Below are 16051 nucleotides of genomic sequence, written 5' to 3'. Positions count from 1 at the left end.
TTTCAAGCCAAGTGACACCTTTTATTGTGTGTCTTAACATAGAAAGTTTGATGAGGTGGTGTGGATTGATGGATTATGTTGGGAAACACTGACTTGAAACTGAAAATTCTCCATCTTCCTCTGATATTTTAGTGACTTTATAATTAGTGATGCAAAGATGATACCTACACTCACTGGTCAGTTCATGCGGTATGAAAACAAATGCATTTTAACATAACAGTCCTGCACTAAATCCCTCTTCTTGATTTTGGAGGATGTAGTTCCCGGTGCCGTTAATCTGCGTTGAATTAAACATTTACGTCGTTTAGCCTGGGGTTGTCAAAATAATAGGCACATGTGATGGTAGGCTACAACACAATACAGTTAAATAGTACTACAAACCACAGCGTCCAAGATGATTAACCTCCATGGAACTAAGATCTAATGCAGGGCTGATTAGAATGCATTCTTTTCCACTAGTGTACCCAATGAATTGGCAAGTGTCTACGCTAAAGCCAAAAATCACAAACATGGTTGCGTCTGTAGCTGGTTGGTAAGCACAAAACGAAAGGTTTATTTCATTTAGTTTATATACTGCAATGTTAGCTCATCTCTAATGTCTAATCCGTTATCATTTAGATGTTTGGTACACTAAAGATGATACTGATCCCTCCTCATCTTGAACCATTGTACCAGAGGGTTTTTGCGCTCCAGTAGGATCTGATGGGCTCGGTGTGGACCACCCCTCACTGCGGTGCTGTAGTGAGGGATAAATATATCCCCCTCCTCCTTCTCCTCCTCCTCCTTCTTCGTTGAGTCCGCAACATCCTAACTGGCCGAGGCTGGAGATCGCAGGCAGCGGGAGCGGCAAGCCCCCTCAAGACGAATGAATTAGAGAACCTGCTGTAGCCGCTGTTCTTCTCTTTCTTTTCTATACTGAAGAGTCGGGCTGTAGGCACTGTTGTCCTCATCTTGACAGTGTGAAGCGGATACAAGGTTAGTAAAAACAAGTCTTTTTTATAATTATTTACGCAAAGGGTTAAATGTAAAAGTAACCATAAGAATCATTGCAGAGGGCCCGGGTGTTATCGACCGTGTGCAGTGAAACAGTAAACCTGAATTTGTATGCAGTGCGCTTTGCTGGGGTCCCGCATAGCCATGGTTACATCTTGGCATGGACCTGCCACACTACTTAGTCCAACTCCTTTAACTTCAAACTCAGGGTGCGCCATATGAGCCCGGCGCACACATTCAGCAAGTGCGCTGTTCTCCTCTGGAAACTACTCTGTGCCTGTTTTCTAACTCCGATGCACCATTCTTGGTCATTCCTGTCAGTGCTAATTATTCCGTGAAGTGGGTCCCCAGCGCCTCTCAGATCACATAGCAGTGCAGCTGCCCCTGCTGTACAGCAGACCAACTGCGAGAGCTATAATAGGAAGGAGAGGTAAGGTTGCGCAGCTGACGGTGCTGATTCCGAGGAGCCGGAGCCCTGCAGTCCTATTTAAGTCACAGGCGCGTCTATCCTACAGGCTGATTAGTAAAATGGCACCTGTTAAAGCAGGCTTCTCTGTATGGGACACGAGGAACATGTGTAGATATTTGTTATTTGAAGTAATATTCAACCTAATGAGTTTCTAAAGCATGCTGTGTATGCACTGGATGTTTATCTACTGTGGACTATACTGTAAAATGGTTTACCATTTTCATCTACAATAATCTATATGAATAGTAGCTTACTTGATCTCCCATGGTATTTCTGAGAGACAGTTATGCTTCCATACTGATCCCAGTCACAATCAGTATCACCCCAAACTATAATTCAATAAACCAAACCCTTTTAACCCTGTCTGTATCTGACGTATCTGTTACCACCGTATAATCTGCCTGGTGTTACTCACACTGTTTGCCTTCAGCCAGGTCTCTTATTGTGTGGCTGATTGCTTCTCTGTCCGTTAGGCTCCCAGTGTGCAGATTCACCATGGGGATCAAGGCTGCCCTCCCCAGATATGAGCTGTATCTCTACACAGCCGTACTTGCCATGGCCTTGATATGGGCAGGCAGTTGGATATTTGAAGCTTCAAGCGGTGAGTGCACAACCTGTCAAGGAGATGCCCGAAGCAGAGCAGAGTTAAGCAGAGTTGAAATTCACTAACGCAGTGCTGAGCTTATGCACCGACATCCACTGAGATTAATTCAAGTCAGTCACTTTAAAAATGTACCATTCAGCGCTTTATATCCAATAAATGTCACTGAACAATATGGATTTATTACTAAACTACAGCTTCAAAAAAAGCAGTCTTTATCTATAACAATACTCTGTTTAACCTAAAACTGTGTCAGAAAAAGTTCATTTAGCAGAGGAAATGAGAGTGTCTCCCTCTGAGGAGTTGCTGCACGTCCTTATTAGCATGAAGACAATTTAAAGACGCTCCACTTACTGTCTAATTATTTTCCTGATAGAGGCCGAGGTGCAATGAGCTAATGCCAGTCACTTCATCCTAAAGTAATGTCATATGTTTGCACATGTTCAGACTATTAAATGCTTAAATTTGCCTCCTCACACGCTGAATGGACTTAGTGTAATCTGGTGACTGGTGCTGTGTGTCACAGTCCATGCTGTCAGACTGGCAAGGCCAGAGTCCTGCTGTCAGTCATCATTATGTCCTGATTCTTCACTCGAGCCTCTTGGATTGGCCATTAATGGCTGCTCCATCTGTGCGTATTTTATACTGCTCAGGATTGCATGCTACAGTAGCACTGTACCCTGGTAATAGAAGTCTGGCTGCGCTCCCAGAAGTAAGAGGCTTTCCCTGAATGACCCTCACATTTTGCTATCCTTTTTCACGTCCATTAGTGTAATCAGGCAAAGGTGGAGGAGCAGCTGAGGGAGCGTTTGTCAATCACATTTGTGCACTGGATATCCCAACGTCACTGCTGTTATTATTATGACGATTACAATGGTTGTTGTTGTAGCTATTTTTGGCATTTCAGTGTCAGTGTCTACATTAATATCCTACAACAAGATTATGGCCGTGTGAGAGTAGATGTCAGCCTCAAAAATAGAAAGCTCCACATTGAGTGGATTATGTAATATTCAGATATTCAGTGTTGAACTGAATGTGCCCCCACACCCTAAATTCACAATGTGAATAATCCAACAACTACACCACAAGCTGTTTAAGCTCTGAATACCTGCAGGACCTTTTTTTTTTTTTTTTTACTGAGGATTAGTATGAGGGTTTAAAATGACAAAAATAAATCTGCAGAAACCTGGACTTCCACCATACAGAGGCTTTACAGTGTTCTGCCATCATTATACATTCTATTGATTAAAACACACGTCACCATGCACAAATTCTTCCATTTAGCATCCTGTTCTCTTTTCTCTTTTAATCAGAGAACATAAACAGAAAGGCCTTTAAGGAAAGCGTGAAACCAGGATGGCATTACTTTGGCAGGAAAATGGTAAGCTCCTCTCATTTAGTCTTTCTACACGTGTCTCTTTTTCAAAGCAGGATGCCCTAAAGTGAGCCGTTGTCATGTGCCGCTAATGCATTTCTCTTTGCCGCAGGATGTTGCGGACTTCGAATGGACGATGTGGTTCTCTGCATTCCGCAATCATATCCTTTTTGCTCTCACTGGTCATGTGATCTTTGCCAAGATTTTTACCCTGATAGCTCCAAAGGTGCGTGCATGTGTGTTTTGCCGGGAATGTTGGTGTAAATGCCCCTGAGACGGCAATGTATTTTCAAACCAGAATAATTGCATGTCTGGTTTGTGTGTTTGTATACACTTGTATACGCTGTGTTGTACATGTACACTCAAGTGTGCCGTGCACACGCTTTGCTCAAACCAAGGCCATACCTCAGATTTTATTCACAATGTGGCTTAAGTACACTAAATGCTATGTTATACTGCTATGAATAGCAGACCTCGGGCTACACAATTAATTAAATTCCATTCAATTTAAATCGAATATTGTTGTGATTTACTGACAAAACACATGTATTGGCCTGATGCATGAGCATGAGTTGCATCCTGTTAGACTCAGATGTTGTCTGATTACTGTTCAATGAATGTTTTCAGTGAGTATGCTGGCATATTTAAAACAGTTCATTAAGTTTTAAACATGTTTTCTGTCTTGTTTCATGCTTACAATGAAGATTGGTATAGATGGATGTAAGGTAACATTAATAAACTTGTGAATTGTGTAACATTTGTCATGTGTTTCATTTAAACCTGCACAGTAGAATCGATTGTTTCCCCCTCACAATTTAATTGTTCCCCCCTAAAATATACCCATTGTTGTAGATACAACAGTGTTACATTAACACCTCTCTTCTTGTGTTGCATTAGATTATGAATTGTAAATTGCGTTACGCTGACGCTGGCCCCTTTTTCTTACCCACAGCACAGATCCTTGATCTTTGGTGTGTATGGTGGTTTGGTAGTCCTGGTCACCATGGGCTGGACATTCATGGCTCTGGTTCTGTCTCACTGCATCATACTGTACAGCGTCGCTCTGGTCAAGAAGAAATGGATGTGCTTTGCTGCAGGCCTGGGAACGCTGGCCTCCATCAAGCTAGAACCCTACAACTCTTGGCAGGTGAGTGCGTGGCTCCAGCTTTGAGTTCACACCCAATACTCTGTCAGATTTAGAATCAGCTGTGAGAATAAGGTCTGTCTTGTGGTCTTCAAACGTCATAGAGCAGGTCAGTAGTCCAATTTATATAACAGTAGACATAAACATGTGTTATTATATACTGTAATGTGCATGATGTTAACATACAGCACAGTGGTGATGTTTGACGGTCTTCCTATAGGAAACCTTGGTGACCGGTTCTTTTGACCTGCAAGACATCCTGTTCTACGGAGGCTGTGGATTCAGCATCATGCGCTGTATGAGTTTCGCTTTAGAGAACTGTGAGAAGAAGGACGGCAACTACACGTTCGGTGACCTGCTGAAATATAACTTCTACCTCCCGTTCTTCTTCTTCGGACCTATAATGACTTTCGACCAGTATCATGTCCAGGTGAGGTTTGAACATTAAACTGAATGTGAAGACCATTTAGTAGGTGTGAAAAATGAGCAGCCATCTCATGAACAGTTTCATTTAAACCAATTAAAAGCTGCTTTTAATGTGCCTCTACACTCTAAACTTTCCAGATGAATGTGGTTAATTCACATCTTGTTGATGCTTTATTATTGTATTGATCATTAAATATTTCAATTTGAGTATAATTTTCAACTACATTACATGATCTGGCTTGTTCACATCGCTGAAAAGGTTTTATTCGACAGACAAACAACACTCAGCTGACCCGCAAGGAGAGGGAGATGTGGAACATCACCACCAAGGCCTTATTGCACCTGGGAGTTATTCTGGTGGTGGATGTATTCTTCCACTATCTTTACATCCTGACAATACCCAGTGACATGAAGCTGGTCTCCAAGCTTTCTGACTGCTGTCTGGGTGAGTCAGTGCATGTGGGTTGTGCACATGTGATGCTAATGCTGTTATTTTTCCCCCCATAGTTTTCTAATGGACTATAAGAGAACTGTGGAGAGTGAAAAAAATAACTTGCTGTTAAAAATACAAATACAGTCATTCCCTTAAAGTGAACTGCTTCATGGGTGTAAAGGCTATGGAATAACTGAACAGTTACAAAACAATTATATTGCAGGTAATCTAAACTCATATGTCTATGGTGTTGAACATCACACCTGGCTCACCTTTAAATTTATAAAACTGCAACCTTTGAGCTTAAATATGAATTCAGCAAGTTAATATTTAATTAGGTTTCATCACCAGCTACCAATGAGGGTGTTTATTTAGCATTCCTGTGCTTTGCAGCTGGATTGGCTTATTCCAACTTGGTGTATGACTGGGTGAAGGCAGCCGTGATGTTTGGTGTCATCAACACCGTGTCGACGCTGGACCACTTGGACCCTCCTCAGCCTCCCAAATGTATCACCATGCTCTACGTCTTCGCTGAGACGTACGCATGATTTACACAACTGTGTGCAGCCATGATAAATCACTGCGTGATCACTCTGCTAGGCCTTGACATGGTATTAACAATGAAAATGTATTTTCTTGCTTCATAGGCATTTTGACAGAGGCATCAACGACTGGCTGTGCAGGTGAGTGTTTGGTTCACGGCTTTAAATAATACACCATAGTCTATAGAAAACGACTGTGATCCATCATGATGTTAAATCTGAGTTGAAACCCTGCAGGTACGTTTATGACTGCATCGGTGGGGATCACGATAAAATCTTCAAAGAGCTTCTTGCGACCATCTGCACTTTCGCCATCACCACTTTGTGGCTGGGCCCGTGTGAGCTGGTGTACATCTGGTCCTTTTTCAACTGCTTTGGCCTCAACTTTGAGCTGTGGGTGGCCAAGTTCTTCTCCCTTCCACCGTTTTCTACCATAGAGGTGAGAAACCATAAAGATCTACCACCAAATTTACTTGAAGAATACTCAAGTTCAACAGCTGGGATAGGCTCCAGCAGGCCCCCGCGACCCTTAACAGGAATAAGCGGGTACAGAAGATGAATGAATGAATGAATGAATACTCAAGTTCAATCCTAGTGCTGACTTCTAAGCCTCCTCAGTCATTAAAAATGTAGAATCTAGGAAGAAATATGCAAACATTCTTCCTTTCAGACGGTTTAACTAGTGGATTTACCAAATAGATAGATTACGTGGATTAAAGTTTCTACATTGTACTTGTGTAAATTAGCTTTTGGGTCAGAATTAGCTTCCAAGGTAGTTCTAATGTCCCTAATCCCGTTTGCATATGCAGGCCTTATATTCATTTTTTGTTGAGCTCAAAACAAACTTACCACTTTCTCCAGTGAATCAGGCGTCCTGTGTCAAACACGCATTCGTGTTCACAAGAAGGTCAGATAGTCTAAGAGAAATAGATGGGATTGAAGAAAATATATTTAAAAATGTTCCTTCCATTCTTCTCACCCACAAACAATATAAAGAGCTGTTCATGCACCTACATGTTTTCTGTTTCTAGGGTGCTATGGGTGAATCCATGTCACGCAGGATCCGTGGTGTCTTCAATGCGGCCAACTTCTGGGCCATTGTCCTCTACAACGTTCTCTCTCTGAACAGTTTGGAGTTTGCCAAAATGGTGGGCAGAAGACTGATTTTCAAAGGTGGGGAACATCATATTTCAGTAATGCTATTTGTTTCCCATTTACACTCAAAGGGAAGACAACACAGACAGACGTCCTAAGCAAAATAATCTGAAGGGGTTCCATCCTCTCTGTCACAGACATGACTTGAAAAGACAAAGACAGTTGCACTCTTTTAAAGACATACTTTTCTGTTCTTATTTCTCCTTCTCCCCCTCCATTTCCTTGTTTCTGGTTTGTTTTTCAGGTTTCCCTCTGTCCACCCTCGCCGTGTTACTTGTGACCTACTGTGGCGTGCAGCTGGTGAAGGAGAGGGAGCGGCAACAAGCCCTGCTTCAGGACCCGGAGCCAGTGAAGCCGGTGGATGGTGGCAAAGAAAAAGCAGAATAATCAGACAAGAAAAAAAAACAGGGTTTCACAGACTCCACGGTCAACAGGCCCTCACATGGTTCCACCCTGAACTGTAACAGAGCCGCGCTGTAACAGACAGTTGGCTCCTGTATTGTTCACAAGCCGGCGTTTTTGCTTTTGTCTGTCAGAAGCGAGGCAATGTTTTGAACTGTGAAATATCCCCAAGTGCACTTGCTGTAGATAATCGTCACATCCCGAATTTCTAATTTGTGTTTTATCTGGACAATACATTGATCATCATATCATATTACAAGCCTGCCAAACATAGGTGATGCCTAACAGTATATCTAAGCTCATGTAGTATTGTAAAAGAACAACTACTTCGCTCTGTGTAGTTGTGTTCTTGATCATTTTAGTTTTTTTCTCAAATTTGGACATTCTTCCTTTTTAAATCATCATCAACACTGTTGTTAATGTTATACGTTATATACTGTCTTAATTTTGCCTTAATATGTTAGACCCTAATCATCGCATTCTTTATCGTACTGAAAGGATTAAAACTTGAAAAAACTTCAGGCTGTCACAAATGGAGTGCAATAAGGAAATTAAACAAAGGGTGCTGTGGATATTCTCCACACACCTTGCAGCTGATTGTAATGTATATTTGCTTCACGTTCACTAAGCAAAAGTACAAGCCACTGTGTATGGGATACTGTATCTGAGAATGTATTAGATTTCTTATGATGTTGCAAACTTGATTTTATTTCAATCAGTGAGGACTTTCCAGACAGCCTTACTCCATTACCGTGCTGTCCACAAGAGATTACTGTGGGTGTGGCTTTCTGGCATATCTTTCCTTCACCCCCTCACATGATTCAGGCCCTCAGTTTGCTATGAAAGGCGACTGGCCCAGCAGGGAATGTGGGTCAGCGTTATCCTGGCTGTCACCAAAACCTGCTGCATGTCTTCAGCGCAGCAGGCAGAGAGGAAAAGTTCATGCAGATTGCAGGGTTTTTTTCCCCCCACTGTACAGTTTTTATCCAAATGTGTTCGAACATTTGACTTGTAATAAAGTTCTGTTTCATCGACGCGTGACGGAGTGAGCCGTGAGGGTTAAAACAGACTGTTGTTGTGTGTTTGGATGAATAAGCTTGGTCTGCATTAAAATATATTATCAAGTTAAGTTTGATGAATATGATTTGGACAAATTCACTTTGACTGATGCAGAGACACTGTCCTCTATCACCACAAGATGGCCCAGTTGGACTAAAAGTGATCACGGCAAGTACCACTTGTTTACACATGGTCACACAGGGAATGATAAAAATACTACAGCTCTACAAACGATCTCCCTCTTTTTCTTTCTCTTTCTACATGGTCGGCCTCAAGCAGATACATCTCCACATACAAATTAGGTTCTGTTCACGTATTTTTCCTGTGAGAAGGATTTTTTATGTGACCATTTTTGTGGCTTAATCCAAAACTGTGAAGAAATCATTTGAAAGTAGGTGTTGTAAAGTCGATTCTGAAGGGACAGTGCAAATATTCTTGAGAATAAAGTTTCAAAGTTTTAAAACTTTTTAAGAAACATACACCAATCAGCCACAACATTATGGCCACTGACAGGAGAAGTAAAAAACATTGACCATTTTGTGACAATCCAATGTTTTGCTGGGAAACATTCTTGTGGATGTTACTTAGGCATGTAGCACCCACCTAGATCAGACCAGGCACCCCCACCCCATAGCAATGACACTCCTTGATGGCATCCCCAGCAGGATGCAGCCTGACACCGACACACACAAAAACGGTTCAGGAACAACTCAAAAAACATGAAGAACAGCACAAGGTGTTGACCTGGCCTCCAAATTCACTAGATCCGAAACTGACCAAGTATCTGTGGAATGATCCACAGAGGCCCCTCAACCCATAGGGCCCAAAGGCCCCCACTAACATTCTGTTGCCAGACACCACAGGACACCCTCAGACGGCCCATGTCCATTCTCTGATGAGTCACAACTGTTCTGGAGGCACAAGGGAGACCTGCACAATATTAGGAAGGTGGTCATAATGTTATGACTGATTGGTGTATAAACAAAAATGTGTATGTGCAGCAGTTTCGCGATCCCCAGTTTTTCATTAGTTTTCCGCAGGGTTGTCCTCGCCATTGTTACAGTATTTGATGCTCTCAGGGTCTCAGGTTCTGGGTTCTATAAAGAGTTTAGAGACAATTCTGATTATAATCAATATTCAAAACTATAAAAAATGCACTGTAGATAACACAGTAGAAAAAACAGATTGGAAAAATGATCCCCAAACTCACATTCACAGCTGTTTAGTCAACCTTTATAATGTTTTTGGCATCAGGTGACATCATCTCATGTGAGAGAAATCCTACATCCAAACACATTTTTATTGTCCTTGTCATATGTCCTTTAAGTGCATATTTAAGATATTTCAGTTTGAAATTTGGTGGAATAAACTCTCCTGGCCCTGTCATTAAGCATCCAGTGGTTCATCTTCTGATACCGACATTTCCCAGTCTGTCATTTTAACCAGTAGATGCCAGTGTTGTCCATCACACAAATCATTTATTGTAAGCGCACTCATACTGCACATATACTGTATGATATTAACAAGCCTGTATTTTAATCTTCATTAATTCCATGTGAAATGAACACAATGCCTGATACATTTGTTGTAAGTATATTTAAACAGCTGATACATGATACAGTGTTTAATAATATGTACTGGAATTGACGTGTAACCCACCCTCTACGTTTTTAGAAATAACTGGGGTGAGTAAAATGGAAAAAACAAGAAGAGAGTGAGTGTGTGTATCCTATATTGATTATTAAATTAGGATTCAACTTAAGGGGAACACTATGAATGGACACACAACACTTGATATGTTCATAATTTATTTCTAGAGCATGCGTAGTTTTAGCATCAGGGGAGGTTCATTACGTAGTACGTGGGTCTTCAGGAACTATTTTTTCTACTACTGCTATACATAGTTCTGTCGTATACCTCCACTGATATACTAGCAATGTGTGTGTGTGTGTGTGTGTGTGTGTGTGTGTGTGTTCATTACTTTTAGTAATGCAGTCAACGTTGCATCACCAATAGAATGACAATTGGGAAATAGAGTCTGAAAATATCTCAGCGATCAGAAGCAGCAAAGCTGTCTGGTGAGTTGTTCTTCTGGATTTAACAACCCCCGTCATTCAGCTGTTTGCGGGGGCCTGTGTGGCCCAGCAGTGGATAGGTCCACTTCCCTGTCCACCAAAATGTATTCCTCAGCTTTGTGAGGATCCTGTCTATAAATACACCTGACTTACACGGCCACTGACAGACACAGACAGCTGCAGCCACCGGCCAGCCAACCCGAGGAGACTATCACCGGCCATCTGAGCAGCCCCTTGATCGCTGACAGTCCTGCTCTGTTGTGGGGAGTAAGCAGGGAAACCCACGAAACCCAACCCGGACAAGGCGACAGAACAAAATGGCTGCCATGACTATAGACCCGGTGGAGCAGCCTCGGATGTACCAGCAGACCCTGCTTCAGGATGGACTGTGTGACCTCTTGGAGAATGACAAGTTTGTGGACTGTGTCCTCAAAATCCAGGACAAGGAGTTCCCCTGCCACCGCTTGGTTTTGGCAGCCAGCAGCCCCTTCTTCAAGGCCATGTTCCTGTCTGACTTAGAGGAGAGCAAGAAGCGGGAGATTGTCCTCAAAGATGTGGAGCCAGCTGTTATGGGGCCGATCCTGCGCTACTTATACACGTCTGACATTAGTCTGACAGAACAGAATGTCCAGGATATCTTCATGGTTGCTAACATGTACCAGATTCCCTCCATCTTCTCTGTATGTGTGTCCTATCTCCAAGAGAAGCTAGTGCTGGGAAACTGTCTGGCTATCTTCAGACTGGGGCTGCTGCTGGATTGTCCCAGGCTCGCTCTGGCTGCCAGAGAGTTCATCTGTGAACGTTACCAGGTTGTTGTCAGGGACCAGGACTTCCTGCAGCTAGCCCCCAGCGAGCTGGCCATCATCATCACCTCAGACGCCCTTAACGTTGAGAGGGAGGAGTTGGTGTTTGAATCCCTGATGGACTGGGTCAAGCACGATGAGACAAACCGGGTCAAGGATCTACCAGAGCTGCTGCACTGCATACGTTTCAGGCTCATACCTTTGGATTACCTCAAAGAAAAAGTGGAGCGTCACCAGTTCATCCGGTTCAGCCAGGAGATCAAGAAGGATCTGGATCTTGTCAAGGATGCTCACAAGGGACGCCTGCCCAAGCCAAGGAAGCCTGCGAGGGATGGGGCAAAAGGGGGAGAAGGCAGTGAGGACGAGGAGGATGATGAGGAGGAAGAAGGCTTCCTGCCGGGTATACTCAACAACAACCCTCGCTTTGGGATGTTTGAAATGGACCTAATACTTATGATCAGTGCCACGGGGACTGTGGCCTATGACCCGGTAGGAAATGAATGCTTTGTGGTGTCAGAATCTACAGAAATTCCCAAGAACCACTGCAGCCTGGTGACAAACCAGAACCAGATATTTGTTGTTGGAGGACTTCTCTACAACGAAGAGGACAAAGATGAACCTTTCAGTTCTTACTTCCTGCAGGTAGAGTATCCATCATGAGGACCATCAGTAGCTATTTACAATGTGACAACTAAGACATTTCATTCAGTTTTTCTTTTATCACAACATGCTTGTAAAAACATTGATTTCTTGCATTTAATTCCTCAAACATACTTGCTTTTCCTTCAGTTTGACCCAGTAAGTTCAGAATGGTTGGGGATGCCCTCACAGCCCAACCCTCGCTGTCTGTTTGGCCTGACTGAAGCTGAAAACTCCATCTTTGTTGTTGGAGGAAAGGAACTTAAGGAAGGAGAGCACGCCCTGGACTCAGTCGTGATCTACGACAGACAGTAAGTGTAATACGCTCCATTTAATATTGAGCTTTTTATCTACTATAAGTAATAACCAACTTTTTAAAAACGAGTGATGATTAGTAAGTAAGCCTCCTCTTAGTCCAACGAAAAAAATCCTCATCTTTTACCCTATAATTTATAAGATTATCATCAAACCTGGAGATACAACTCCACAGCCGTCCCATCATTTCCTCTCAGAATTACTGCTGCATGATTCAGCGCTATCATCTGGAGAGTCAGCTCATGAGGATGTGTCTTTTTCTCTTTTTTGCACACAGGTCATTCAAATGGGGAGAATCTGACCCTCTGCCCTATGAGGTGTACGGCCACGGAACAGTGTCGCATAAAGGTCTCATCTATGTCATTGGAGGAAAGTCTGAAAGCAAGTAAGTGGCATGCAAAGCTACCAGATCAAAAACAAACAATCGAAATCGTAAACAGCAGAGGCCAAGATAATCTGACCTTAAAAATATATTGGCAGTTCTCATAATTGATGCAACTCAGCACCATCTGTCCTTATATCCTCCCTGCTTTGCAATCGCCCACTTCTTTCTAACCTGTCTCCTCTAATTTGTACACATGTAAAAAATATAACATCTTAAGCCCAAACCAGATGACATTTTTGAAAGCTGCCACAAGTAAATGGAACATCATGAATAAAAATCAGCAATTAATCGCCTTAACGCATTGTATTAAATGTTTATATGCAGGAAATGCATGAGAAGAGTCTGCGTCTACAATCCCACTAAGTTTGAGTGGAAGGACCTGGCTCCTCTGAAGAGAGCCCGCTCGCTCTTTGGTGTCACGGTCCACAACGACCAGATCTTTGTGGTGACAGGGGTCACGGACTCAGGCCTCACCAGCTCCGTGGAGGTCTACGACATCGCCACCAACAAGTGAGACAACAGTTGTTGTGGCTTTTTTTATGTGGCCCACTTTATCTCATCCTTATGAAATGAAGCATCTGTCCACAGTAGTCAATTGACTCATGAAGCAGGAGCAGCAGATCATTAAGTCATAAAATACCGCTCGCTGTGCTGGTGTGTAATATAGCAGCTTATTTAACACCATCTCTTTACTGTGTGTGTGTGTGCTGTTATTGTGCTGTTACACTTCAGGTGGTCCGAGTTCACAGAGTTCCCTCAAGAGCGTAGCTCACTCAGTCTGATCTCGATGGGAGGTTTCCTGTACGCGGTAGGGGGCTTCGCCATGATGCCCAGTGAAACCAGCGAGGAGCCCGTCCCTACAGAGATGACTGACATATGGAGGTAAGAGACGACATGAGGAGAGATCACGATGTGATCAGGAGACTTTGTTTAATGCTTCATGGTGAGTGAGTGATTTTACTCACTCAGTAGAAATTACACCGATTCATTTTCAACAACTTTGAAAGATGTAAAGTCCTCTTCCACTCAGACAGTGTTTTGGTCAGTGTTACTTCTCTCAGATATTTTATATTTCGTGTACAGAATGACGCATGTTCCTGGTTTGAAGGACTGTTTTCAAATTCTTCCACTGAAAGAGGAAAAGTCTCTGAGCTGAGCTGCATTCCACTTACAATGACTTACAGAGACGCAGGGGACATGTTGTATCTAGTAGTTGAAATATATATATATACACTGCATATTTATGAATTAAGATTTTGAAAGTATAGTAATGATGTCAATTTAATTATGTCTGACATGGAAAACACTTTTGTAATGCAAAAAAAAAAAAAACAGGCACAAACCAGACAGAAACAATTAATATTCAGCACAGACCATATCATACATATCCAAACAAGTCTGGAAGGGCTCATTAAAACAACACAACGCAGAAAATCTGTTGCCATACAACCGATAAGAGGATCATCTTATAGACTTCACCCAAACAAATCTGAAACCATTTTCAAGTCATAGCGGGAAAACCATGGATAATAATGATTACCATTTAGTAACCTATAAGACAAGTGATATCTGTGTTTGTCTAATAGTCAACAAATCTGAATCACTTTCCCGTTACAGGAAATTATCCTCTTGTAAGATAAAAGTAATGAGATCCCAGTTATGTCACTTGGTCCTTCTGTAGGCTAAATACACCTCACACAATTTCCCTTTTAAGTAGCTATCAGCTGTCAGCTGTTTCACAACATTACTGAGACTTTTTAGAAAATGAAATACAATTGAATGAACACATAAAACATACTCTGGCTAAAATGGAGATTAAAATGATCCTTAACTCCAAACTTTTCTATTCTTTCTTCATTCTAATACAATTGCATGCCAAATAGGTCTCAGCACACGAAAGGCATTGAGATGTAATTTGTCATTCGTCTTATTAGGATGCTATAAGCACATCCGTGGCTAACATATTTATCTTTCCTACAGATATGATGAGCCAGAGAAGTGCTGGAATGGGATTTTGCGTGAGATTAGCTATGCGGAGGGATCCACCATCCTCCCTGCTCGTCTCAACACGCTGCGTCTAACCAAGTTATAGCCGAGCTGAACTGTCGGTGCCCTGAGGTTAATGATGTACCATTAGCTTTGAAGTAACTCTTTAAACTCATTATGGACACTGGCCCAATATTAGCTAAGGGTGTAGGATGTTTCAGTGTAACAATTGAACTTGGTCTCTGAAGATGAAAAAAAAAAGGTGTTATGAAATCAGCATCAGATTGTTGTATCTCACGTTTTCAGCAGGGGGAGTCAGATGTTAAGTCTGTGGTGCTGGGGGAGAAGCATGAGTTAGAAAACCACACCAAATTTATTTCTAAAAATCAAAAATGTTGATTTGTACGTCTTTTTTTTTTTTTTAGTTGTATTATTCCATGAAGTTTCTTTATTACCTGCAATGATTTATTTAAATAAAAATAAAGATAATTATGATGTTACCTTCTGTGAGGAGTCTCTGTGATCGTAGCAACGATTCTACAGCCACATCCACAGTGCAAATGGTTTTATTCATATTCATTTGACATGTTGTTCAATAACATTAACATCTTATGCCACATACTGTACAGCACACCTTATTCGCTTAAAATGTACAAGGCAACAAATGAGAGAGATGTTTGTCAGCTTTATATTGACATACCACGAGTGAGGAACACAGTTTTAAATGTAAACATTGATTTCCAGTTGACACCTGAGCACTAAGAGGATCGCAATAAAACATGTCATAAAGCAATTCTTTATCTATATTTACAATCTCGCATTATATACGACAGTAGCTGTGTGTGACTTTAAGTCTGAGGTACTTTCAGTTCATTTTACTTCAGTTTCAGTTTTACACACACTGGTCAATGAGAGCAATAAGTGGATACTTGAGTAAACACTGAAATCCAACATAACTCCTACGGATTATGACTCCGTCACTGCGCATACGTGTGGATATATAACAATGTCTTTTCTGAAAAGGACGTGGCTTCCAATAAATGTTTTTCTAAGCATTACTGGAGAGAACACCATCTATCACAATGTTATTCAGCTTGATAAAGCCAAGCTAGCAGCAGGCTGTGCTTTGAATTTTATGCTAACATTTATGAACATGCTCCCAGTGAAGACACTAACATGGTGGTGCTTAGTATGTTAAAGGATTACTGTAACAGCAGTCTACGTCTACCATCTCACAGCTAGCACTAAA

At 41.9% G+C, this 16051-nt stretch overlaps 2 protein-coding genes across 2 annotated transcripts; both read left to right on the top strand.

Moving 5' to 3' along the window:
- The first annotated feature begins 1363 nt into the window (after positions 1-1363).
- hhatla (hedgehog acyltransferase like, a) lies at positions 1364-8234 on the top strand. The gene is made up of 12 exons (XM_084547038.1): positions 1364-2063; positions 3377-3444; positions 3551-3674; positions 4153-4163; positions 4391-4585; positions 4803-5012; positions 5282-5453; positions 5835-5979; positions 6089-6124; positions 6221-6422; positions 7015-7156; positions 7383-8234. Exons 1-12 carry the CDS (start codon positions 1958-1960, stop codon positions 7523-7525), a joined length of 1554 nt encoding a protein of 517 aa, XP_084403164.1. The 5' UTR covers positions 1364-1957; the 3' UTR covers positions 7526-8234.
- Positions 8235-10831: 2597 nt separating this feature from the next.
- Positions 10832-15141, top strand: LOC311489762 (kelch-like protein 40a). The gene is made up of 6 exons (XM_084547023.1): positions 10832-12119; positions 12267-12427; positions 12709-12816; positions 13141-13326; positions 13549-13698; positions 14797-15141. Exons 1-6 carry the CDS (start codon positions 10992-10994, stop codon positions 14906-14908), a joined length of 1845 nt encoding a protein of 614 aa, XP_084403149.1. The 5' UTR covers positions 10832-10991; the 3' UTR covers positions 14909-15141.
- The last annotated feature ends 910 nt before the right edge of the window (positions 15142-16051 follow it).

Source organism: Chelon labrosus (genome assembly GCF_963514085.1).
Source record: "Chelon labrosus genome assembly, chromosome: 6".
Lineage (NCBI taxonomy): Eukaryota > Metazoa > Chordata > Actinopteri > Mugiliformes > Mugilidae > Chelon > Chelon labrosus.
The sequence above is the reverse complement of the archived record's forward strand: the minus strand, read 5'-3'. Positions and strand labels throughout refer to the sequence as shown.